This window comes from Solea senegalensis, linkage group LG17, assembly GCF_019176455.1.
Source record: "Solea senegalensis isolate Sse05_10M linkage group LG17, IFAPA_SoseM_1, whole genome shotgun sequence".
NCBI classification, from domain to species: Eukaryota; Metazoa; Chordata; class Actinopteri; order Pleuronectiformes; family Soleidae; genus Solea; species Solea senegalensis.
The window spans coordinates 4,590,234-4,600,343 of NC_058037.1; the positions used below are offsets into that span (position 1 = coordinate 4,590,234).

Below are 10,110 nucleotides of genomic sequence, written 5' to 3' on the forward strand. Positions count from 1 at the left end.
AAATGTCTCGAGTGTTGTCTCGTCCTGAAGAGACGCGCTTCATAGGCTGCGTTCACATTGCTCAAATCCGAATCAGATTTTATTCCAGATGATAGGGTTTACAGTACATGCGGAACTAAGTGTCCTGCAGCTGGATGTGACTGTCTTCTCAGAACACGCATGCACATTAATACTTATTACATGCATCATCACCATCAACAACAACAACAACAACAGAAAACGAAGTGTCACTGGTGGCCACGTAACAAAAAAAGAATAAAGATATTTCTCGACTCAGGGGAAACGGAGGTTGGGAAGCACCTTTTTTCAAAAATACTACCTCTATTCTAGTTATACAAAGCTAAATGCAAACTACTGAAGTGATTCAAATCAGATTTTAAGGAAAAAAGTCACCATAGGTCGTTAATCTGACTGCAGTTCTTGTGCCTCATGGATGTTCTCGACAACAACATATGGGACCATGCGCCACCCAACACCACTGCAGAACGAGCCCCGTAAGATCAGCTACAGCCGCATTCCTGACACTGAGGCTGATGGGAGCGTTGTCTCCGCCCCCAACTCTCCCCGCACCCCCCTGACACCGCCCCCCACCTCAGCCGCCTCCAGCTCTACTGACGTAGGCAGCGTCTTTGATTCGCCACAGGGTCCCAGCAGCCCCTTCCACTCCAGTAAGTCCCGCCCATTGACCAGCTGACATATGTTGTTTCAGTGGTCAATCGATTGATCAGAGTTTATTTTCATCATGTTCCTCCTCCTCACAGTGTTTCTCCTCTTTCACAGACTGTGACAGTATCTTTGCAGTTTTCTCTCTTCCTCACGGTCCACGTTAGTATAATACTCCTGACTGTTCACCTTTGACTCACCTGTGTGTTCACCTGTGACTCACCTGACTGTTCACCTTTGACTCACCTGTGACTCACCTGACTGTTCACCTGTGACCTGTGACTCACCTCCTGACTGGTTACCTGACTCTGACTGTTCACCTTTGACTCACTGTGTGACTCACCTGTGTGACTGACTGTTCACCTTGACTCACCTGTGTGTTCACCTGTGACTCACCTGACTGTTCACCTTTGACTCACCTGTGTGTTCACCTGTGACCTGACTGTTCACCTTGACTCACCTGTGTGTTCACCTGTGACTCACCTGACTGTTCACCTTTGACTCACCTGACTGTTCACCTGTGACTCTCCTGACTGGCTTTGACTCACCAGACTGTTTCACCTTTGACTCACCTGTGTCACCCAGACTCACCTGACTGTTCACCTTGACTCACCTGTGTGTTCACCTGTGACTCACCTGACTGTGACTCACCTGTGTGTGACTCACCTGTGACTCACCTGACTGTTCACCTGTGACTCTCCTGACTGGTTACCTTTGACTCACCAGACTGTTCACCTGTGACTCACCTGTGTGTTCACCTTTGACTCACCAGCTTAATTTATATTTTCTTCCAAAGTTGACTCTAACAAAGACTCACTCTCAGCACGTGCGTGGCCACACCCAGATATCTGTATCTCATATCCGCCTAGAACCGAGCGTGATTCTGTGTCATTCTGAAGACTGGCTGCTGCAACATCATCATCACCTCACCTGACATCAGACAACTCACCAAAGTGAGGCAGTAACAGCAATCACAGTAAGAGGTTAGAGTGATAAATGTGTTCAATAATTCACCATGGCCTTCAAAGGATGTAATAAAACTTTAAATGGTCCATAGTCGGAAAAAAAGGCTCCACAACTCTGATCTAAGGTGACCTCCTTTTTGAACTGAAGATTTCCAAAAATCTGAATAGTTGCTCAGAGACGAACTTCACCTGCTTATCTACTAAGAGGCATTATTCTTGCTGGAGTGAAGTGAATCCATCTTTCTGTCCAATTCAAAGGTCCCTGCATTATTTTATTTGATTTTCTTCTCCACATTTCAGGAGGGTAAAAGTCTCTCCTTCCTTGCAATGAGTATGTCAGACATGAAACAGTATAACTCCAAACAATGCACCACTGTGCGCCGCTCACAGATATTTGATCAGAGCAGCCTTTGCTGAGAATGTTGTGGGCTGAATTCACATGGTTTTGCACGGTCGGCTCTAAGAGACATGGGGGGGGGAAAGGACTGAGAGAGAAAATGAAATGAGGAAAAAAAAAAAGAAAAAGCACTTGGCAGGGGTGCAGTGTCTCTTCTGCAGCATTTCTATTCAGTCAGCTTGTCCATACTTTGTGTTTGTGCATTAATAGTCTGTGCGTTAAAGGTCTGGATATTCAGCTTTGATACCCCGTGGCTGACTTTTTGGTTGGGTTATCAGAGTAATGCTCTTTGACAGAGCCATAATACAAGGCCGCTGGATCAAAAGGCATTTTGTTTTCGTTTCATCTCCCCATACTCTTAGCAGTGACGTTGGCGAGTGGGTGAGAAAGCAAGTGAGTTAGAGAGAAAGGAGAGGAAAGAGACAAAGGGAGAGCGAAAAGAAGACAAAACCCCAAACAGATCAGTTGACAGGCAGGTAGTGGAACAGCTTGCTGTCCTCAATTTGGCCTGTAAATATCTGGGACGTTGCTCATCAACACATTAATTTCTCTGGAGGAGTTCTTCCATTAGCTCATACATGAGTATTCTGGATAGCAAGTTGCGGATGATTAATGCACTCACATCAATTAGCTGCCTCTGATGGTATGAGTGTTCCTCTCTTGTGAAGTCTCATCTTTCATCTTACAACACTGTGATGGATGTGGCGTTGGTGTGTTGTGTGCGTGTGTGTGTGTGTGTGTGTGTGTATGTGAATGTCCTGCTGGTTCAGTTGGCAGGCTTACGTTAATGTATATAACAGCAGTGCTCTCGCTTCTAATGTGGCCTTATTTTGGACTGGGAGAAAAAAGTCGTTGAAAACATGTGCGTGTACCATAAACTGTATATAAAAATTGATGTAGTCTCCTGGGTGGAAAGTGAAGTCCAGTTCTGAAGCGCACATTTTGGGATTTGGAAGTTCACAACTGGCACCTATTGGACAGTACCAGCTGTCAATCACAGTGACGTCCACTCATATGTACCAGGCTTTTTTAGTTTCCTCATAATTTACATAATACAATTTACAAAACTGAAGTTTTATTTGCCCATGCGAGACCTTGCTTTATTGATACTGGCATTTCACCTTTGTGAGTTTTATCATAACCAGCATAAATGACAGTCAACATGTAATTATCCTTTCAGATCAGGGTGTGACATGGTGGGGAAAAAAAACAGTGGATTATTTCCCCAAATCACATTGTAAAATAACACTCAAAACACTGCCAATCTTGTTGGAATTCACTTAAGAACCTCATTAATTAGAAAATCCACATGGGCACGTTGGTAATTTGTCATACTGATGCAAAAACACTGTTTAATTCAATATTGCTGAATAATGTAGCATCCTTCAGGAGGAAGACACTCGACGTTACACGGCTCCACTGACGAGTGATCAGCAGTCAGCGCACAGTGACTGTGGTTCATGATAATATCATAGTATTTTCGATATGCTCAATTTATCTTCTTATCTGAATATCAGTTTGATGTTAAATCTGTTTTCTTTGTTTGAAACTCACAAAAAAAGAAGAACTCGCAGCCCTGCATACAAATACAGACGCTGTGATTGTGTTATCTTATTGCCACTGTAATACAACAAAAAAATACAACTTTTGCATTTTGCGTTCACTCAAATTGAAACGCCTGAAACGCCTCACCACCCACTGACCTTTCTGAGTGACCCCATGAGGTCAAACCGCAGGCAAATAATTGAATCTTTAACTGGCTATTATTATCTTCCACTAACTGTCCGTGTCTGCATGAAGCCAACCTCGTAAAATCCCCTGGGCCTCTCTCTGGTAGCCCCCCCACCCACTAGTGTCAGATACACACACACACACACATATACATAAACACTTTCATCCTTGTACAGCGACAGTGAGCCACAAACATGGGTCTTTGTCCACAAACACAAATAACCACCCTGAGGCTTGATCTACAAGGTGTACACATGCACACACATGCACACTAATCATATACTGTACATGGATACCAGCTGATACACACATGGACAGGGAGGAGCACACTATTGTTTCCCAGTAGGTGGTAAAAACTGTGTCTAAAGCGATCTCACAGACCTGTGGCTGCTGGTAGAATGACACCAGCAGCCAGAATCTCACACACACACACACACACACACAGGTTGGTGCAGCTATCCTTTTGAAGACTCATTGACTTCCCTTCAGCCTAACCCTAACCTTAACCTAACCACAATTCAAATTTTAGCCCTAAACTTAACCAAATTCTGCCTCATTAGGGCCAGGTTTTGGTGTCCATGAGGACTACTGGTCCTGACAAGGTCAGTGTGTATGTCACACACACACACACATAGAAAGACACATCGAAATGAGAAGTGCCCTTGAGCAGTCGAAGTACATTGCACATTCATTTAACACACAAACACAAAGTAGACACCATATGCGGGAGTCTTCCGGTGGCCTCACTCTTCATGCTCTCCTGGCTTTTATAATTAATTACAATTCTCATCATTCCTGAGGGAGAAAGGGAGTGCGCGTCTGAGGTCTTTCGAGACACGCCAACCAGGAAAGGAAGCAAATGTGCGAACAATGTCGGCCTCACACCGGAATGTACCCGCTCTCAGCTGCGTATGTACGGGAACACAGAATACACAACACCTGTGAGCTCCACTGAGCGCTATGTACATTAGCGTCTTAAATCATATAGTGCTCGAAACTATTTGAATCTTTACACAATCTCCACACAATGATAACCGCTAACATACAGTAGCTCCAGGCAGTTAATAAGGATGAATCATGGCAGGCGAGATCAACCAAGCCGCGCGCTTTTTATGATCATTGTAAACCCGCGACTGAATTGATCATCAGCATGATGCTCAGGAAATTTATTGACGTAGAGGCCTCACGAGTTACCATTCTGCAGTCAATCTGCTGAAAATGTCTATACCTGCTTTCTAGGTTTAAACAGCAGATGACACACAAGCTTGAAGAGTGTTAATTGGGTGCTAGGTCAATGTAATGTTCAATCCCTTTACTGGACATGCTGTGGTTAGTGTGGTCTCTCCTGACAAAATCCTTAAGTTGCTGCTCTTGCCCTTAAACCGGGGTCATTGGATTAAATATATAGCTTGGAATAGCTTCGAAAGAGCGAGTGTTGACCTACAGCTTGTAGCCTTACAAGGCAAAGGCATCTGTGTTTTGTACATAGCACCGCGATACGTAATGTTCTGCAGTTGTTGTTTTTTAACATTTATTGGATTCACATTGGGAATTGAGTGGTTTTTCTAAGCTACCAATCAAAATATGTGGCAAACCCCAGTTTTTGTGCTAACATTACATGTATCAGATGTAAGAGGAGAAAGAATCCTACACTGAGGCCATGAGAAATCATAGTGGAAAAGGTGGAGTGCAGTCCAGGGCTACGAGGGAACAAGGTCTCTAGCAGTTTCTGTGTCGGTATTTAAGAAGTCAGCGGCATTAGACAAGTGGAAATGGAAAAGTAAAACACAAAGCTTCTTGCGCTCTTCTTGCGCAGCCAGCCAAGAAAGACCTCAGTCAGGGAGGCCCAAGAAGCCAAGGAGCTGTCAAATCAACACAACTGCAAGGAAGCTGCTGGAAGAAGAACAGTATAAGTGCATCCTTATATTATGTCGCTGTATCCAGAGAGTGCCCTGTCCACGATGCACAGGTAGAAGTGGCAGCCTTGACAAGGAAAAAAGGCACCTTGGAAAAGAGTAAGATGCAGAAGAGACCATGATGATGGAATGGAAACTGAATTCCCAGCAATAAACCTAAGCTCTGTGTCAGACGGAAACTGGGCACAGCTCATTACCCATCTAATAGCACCCCCACAGAGAAGCATGGTGGTGACAGTGTCATGCTGTGCAGGAGCTTTGCAGCAGAAGGGACGGGGAGACATGAGAACAACGGCTAGAACCAAATGAACACATTTTCTCAGAGAACTTTGCGTGGAGTGCCAAAACCCATAGATGAGCGGTGGCCACTTATGTTCTCACAGCCAACTCATTGCTGTAATGGCTCCAGAGAAGATCTGCCAAAGTCCTGCATGAGTCTTGTACAGGACCAAAATAAAATCCAATGAAAGCTCACCACTGGGAATAAGACAAAAAGACTTCCCAAGTCTTGATGGGACATGAACAGAGTATTTCATCAGAGCTTACTGCTCATGGAAAACGTCGTTATTCCACTTAGTCTGTTGCTTGATTGGTTCACACACCACTTCCAAATGATGGATCGCTGCAAATGTGTTACGACATTAATGAACCCCAAAATGTGAAACCCTTTGCGTTTCCTTTGACCCACCGTGACTCTACTCAGCTTCTTCTCGCAGCAGAGCGTTACGTCAGCTATTGGACACTCGCGTGGAACATTCACGGCATCACAGCGGCTCAGTCCTCACTGCGTCGTCTCATAAATGGAAGTGAACAGGCATTCACTGTGCCCAGAAGCGGAGTGACCTTGGGATGACTTTCTGGACATGTGTTGGTTTTTGGTGACATGGATTGTTTGATGATTTAAATTAAATGTAGCCTAATACACACACACACACACACTTTTCTTTTAGCACTGCCAGCAGATGCCGTCTGTTGCTTTGTTAAGCCTAAAGCTGTAGTGCCTAACTTTTTTTAAATATAAATGATTGTCTTTCACACTCTCACTATTGCCAGATTAGTTTAAATCACGAGTAAGCCTTTCAGCTCCATGTGATTCTCTCTTGGGTTTCCTAATATAGCCTTTTTTAATTTTATTTTATTTTATTTTCTCATGGCAACATTTCATGGAAATAGTGCGCACAGGACGTTGCTTATTGCAACTGGACCTCAGCCATGTTGTGTTTCCATCACGGTGTGGTTTGGTTTGGTTTGGAACAGCTCAGTACGGTTTGGAATGGTAAAGCCCTAGGCCAGGCTTGCTTTGAACTGAGAACAACGGGGTGTGGGCTGTGCCTCGATGGCCGCGTAACGCGTGACTTTGCGCCGCTGCGACGACAACGAGCGACAACCTTTTTTTCCTGCTCGAGACGTCATGCTCTGTATGAGAATAGACTGTGGGTGTTTGCCTCGACTTCCATGGGACATTTAAGTTGATCGCAAGGGAATGAGTCACTCAATCGCCTGACTGTCGTGGGTGGAGCCTACCATTTTACTCTGGTACCCCGAGGGAAGTGTGGCAAGCATTTTGGTTATTTCAGGAGTTAACATCTCGCCATATTCAATCATCTGGTCAATATAGTTTAGTTTATTGTGCGATGGCGTCGCAGCCTCACAGAACCACCAACATAGTTTGTTTACCCTGTCAAAAACAAATCTCACTTTATTGCATTCTAGTTTGATGCTGGAATAAAGGAGACTCAGCACAATAGTCTTACAGGCTGTTTGTCAGCGCACCTGAAGTTGAGTGAGGCACTTTTTTTCATTTTGACAGCGAGCCGTTGAAACAACAGAATAATGGACGCTATGTCTTCTGTCTGAGTTGAGATTAAATCGAAATGTGTGTCCTTTAAGTAGCCTTTACACAGACAGAAGTACGGTAATCCCTCTGCGGCCTTGAGAATAAGGGGAAGAGATTACGCTATTTGTTTGACTAAATGGTAGCCATATCTCTTTTACATGATTTATGTGTTCAACCCATAAGACAAACAGAAGCACACTCAAATTATAAGCTGAGGGAAAATATTAGCCGCACACTGTATATTATTAGCCAGTCTTATCATTAATCATGCATTTCCCTCATCTGTTCATCTCAGGTATCATCAGGAGCTGAGTGTAGGTGGGGAAACAAATTAGACTACCAAAGAAGGAATAACACAGAATGTGCTCTCCACATCAGCATTTCATCTTCTCTTCATCCTAATTGCAACAAAAGGCTTCCTAACCCCGATAAATATTTAAACACTGTTATCTGTTGCAGCCTTAAAGCAGGGCATCAACTCCTGTATGATGATTTATGAATACATTTGAGAGTGTTCGCGGAGGATTTGAGACATCCTTCAAAGTAAAAGCTCAGTGGTGGTTTAATGTTTCCGCTTCCAAGAGGAGGGCGAGGAGTCATAAACAAAAGGAAATGCATTAAGCAAATAGATTGATACACCAGGAATAGTTCAGAGAAGAAAATACCCTAATGATCCCCTCAGTACTACAGCAAGAAAACAAAATCATGCTTTTATGAAGCACCTTATTACACATTAGGGATATTGATGAATGTGAATGAATTATTTAGATTTGGACCAATAGTTTGCTCTGTTTGTCAACACAATTTCAAATGGGACATAATAAACAAAACCAAATGTGACAGAAAAACATGATTTAGTAAAAGACGACGCCTACAGCAACAATCTTTATCCAAAACACACATTCATCATTTTATTAACACAGCTGCGCTCTGTACTATGACATTAAATGAGTGGTCAGTTTGAAGACGTTCAGTGAGGCTCATTCCCAATCACTCCTCACCAAATTTGTTTTCGCAGTGCGGGACAAATGATGACTGACACTGAACAAGTTGGTACTTACGCCTTGTGATGATCTGACATCCTTCAAAAGTCCAGACGGACAGCGACTAAGCCAATCAGCAGGCAACTTCCTAAGGCCCGCCCACAAACAAAAAAAACACGGCACAAAGAACAAATCAGGGAGCGCAAAGAACAAGTGTATTTTCAAATAATAAAATACAATATTTTTGAATGATTAAAACAATATTTATTTACTTCATGAAAAGTGTTTTTTGAAAGTATTGACACAAATGTAATTCCATAATTGACCGTTGCAAAAGTGCATGCATCTAAGAGGAATGTGCAATCCAAGTGCATCACTGTATTACAATATTATATACAATATATATTATCTAAACATTAACATTCTTAATTCATGTTTTCACGACGAAAAAAGGTTGTTTTTTCTCACTCACCCTCATTCCAACATAACATACATTTCATTTTGAGCATAAACATATGATTAGAATAAATGTCTGCGGAAAGAATTGTGATGATAATCTCATCAGCCTAACTATACCTTTGTCCCACTGCTAATGTCTAACCATGAGCAATCTAAATTAATATTTTCAAATGAAAGCTTGTCTTTTTTTTTTTATTATAACAATAATAACATAACATGTTGTAAGTGATTAAACATGCATGCAGTCAAATGCCATGTCATAAAAACGCAATGACTCAAATCAATTTTCATCCTCCTCCTGTGACTGAGCAGCTTCTACTCAATTCTTGAATTATGAATAATGAATAATGAAAACGCAACGCTTACAGTGTTAGTGTCAGATGAGTCTGACTCTTCTCTTTCTGTCCCTATTTGTCCCACGTCTGTCCTCAGCTTGTCCTCGTCCCTGTGTGTGTAGATATATCGTCCAACTCACCTGGACATCTGAGGCCAGTCCCCCTGATCACCAGCGGCAGTGTAAGACCCTCGCTCTTTCCTCCGGTCTTTGCCTCGCGGTGTTAACGCGACGCTAACTCTAGTTTCAACCCTTGTTCCCTCGTGTTTGTTTGTTTTATGTGTTTACCTGCGCTCCAGGTCATCAGTGTCTGTGTGTTGGTATTCGCCTCCATGAGCTCCTCCGTTGTCTGCCAAAGCTGCTCCAAGAAGCCATCTGCTCCAACTGCCCCCGGTTACGTTTGCTGATAACCGCCTGCTCAACTCCTCTGGTAATCCCCAGATTTATTGCCCTTGTTCGCACCAAACTCCATCCACCAAAAAAAAAAAACAAAGTCTTTTTTTGAACTTTTGTAAAGCAAGTCTCTGAGTTTGCTTTTTTGGATCCAGACGGTTTTTTAGTGTCACTGAAACCAAGTGAAGTCATGTGACACTGACAGATTATATGCAGACCAGGACAGTAAGAATGATTCATACATACATTCAGACACATGTAAGTGAACATTTGTTAGAGGATTTAATCAGACGTACATCGTTGTGTTTTCACACATCGTGACTGTCCTTCCATTTTAGCCTCTCGCGAATGAGCCTCTAAAAATCCTATTACAATAATGATAGGCTGTTCAAGGAAAATGATTAGTATAGATATTGCAGTCGAATAACGTGG

At 42.9% G+C, this 10,110-nt stretch overlaps 1 protein-coding gene across 1 annotated transcript; it reads left to right on the forward strand.

Annotated features, from left to right (window-relative positions):
- Positions 1-460: 460 nt before the first annotated feature.
- LOC122783799 (son of sevenless homolog 1-like) lies at positions 461-933 on the forward strand. The gene is made up of 2 exons (XM_044048643.1): positions 461-668; positions 781-933. The coding sequence occupies exons 1-2, from the start codon at positions 461-463 to the stop codon at positions 828-830; spliced, it is 258 nt and encodes an 85-aa protein (XP_043904578.1). The 3' UTR covers positions 831-933.
- Positions 934-10,110: the final 9,177 nt, after the last annotated feature.

Coding starts and splice junctions, on each gene's coding strand:
- LOC122783799 (XM_044048643.1), top strand. CDS start 461: ATGCGCCACCCAACACCACTGCAGAACGAGCCCCGTAAGATCAGCTAC. Junction 669..780: donor CAGCAGCCCCTTCCACTCCA/GTAAGTCCCGCC, acceptor CCTCTTTCACAG/ACTGTGACAGTATCTTTGCA.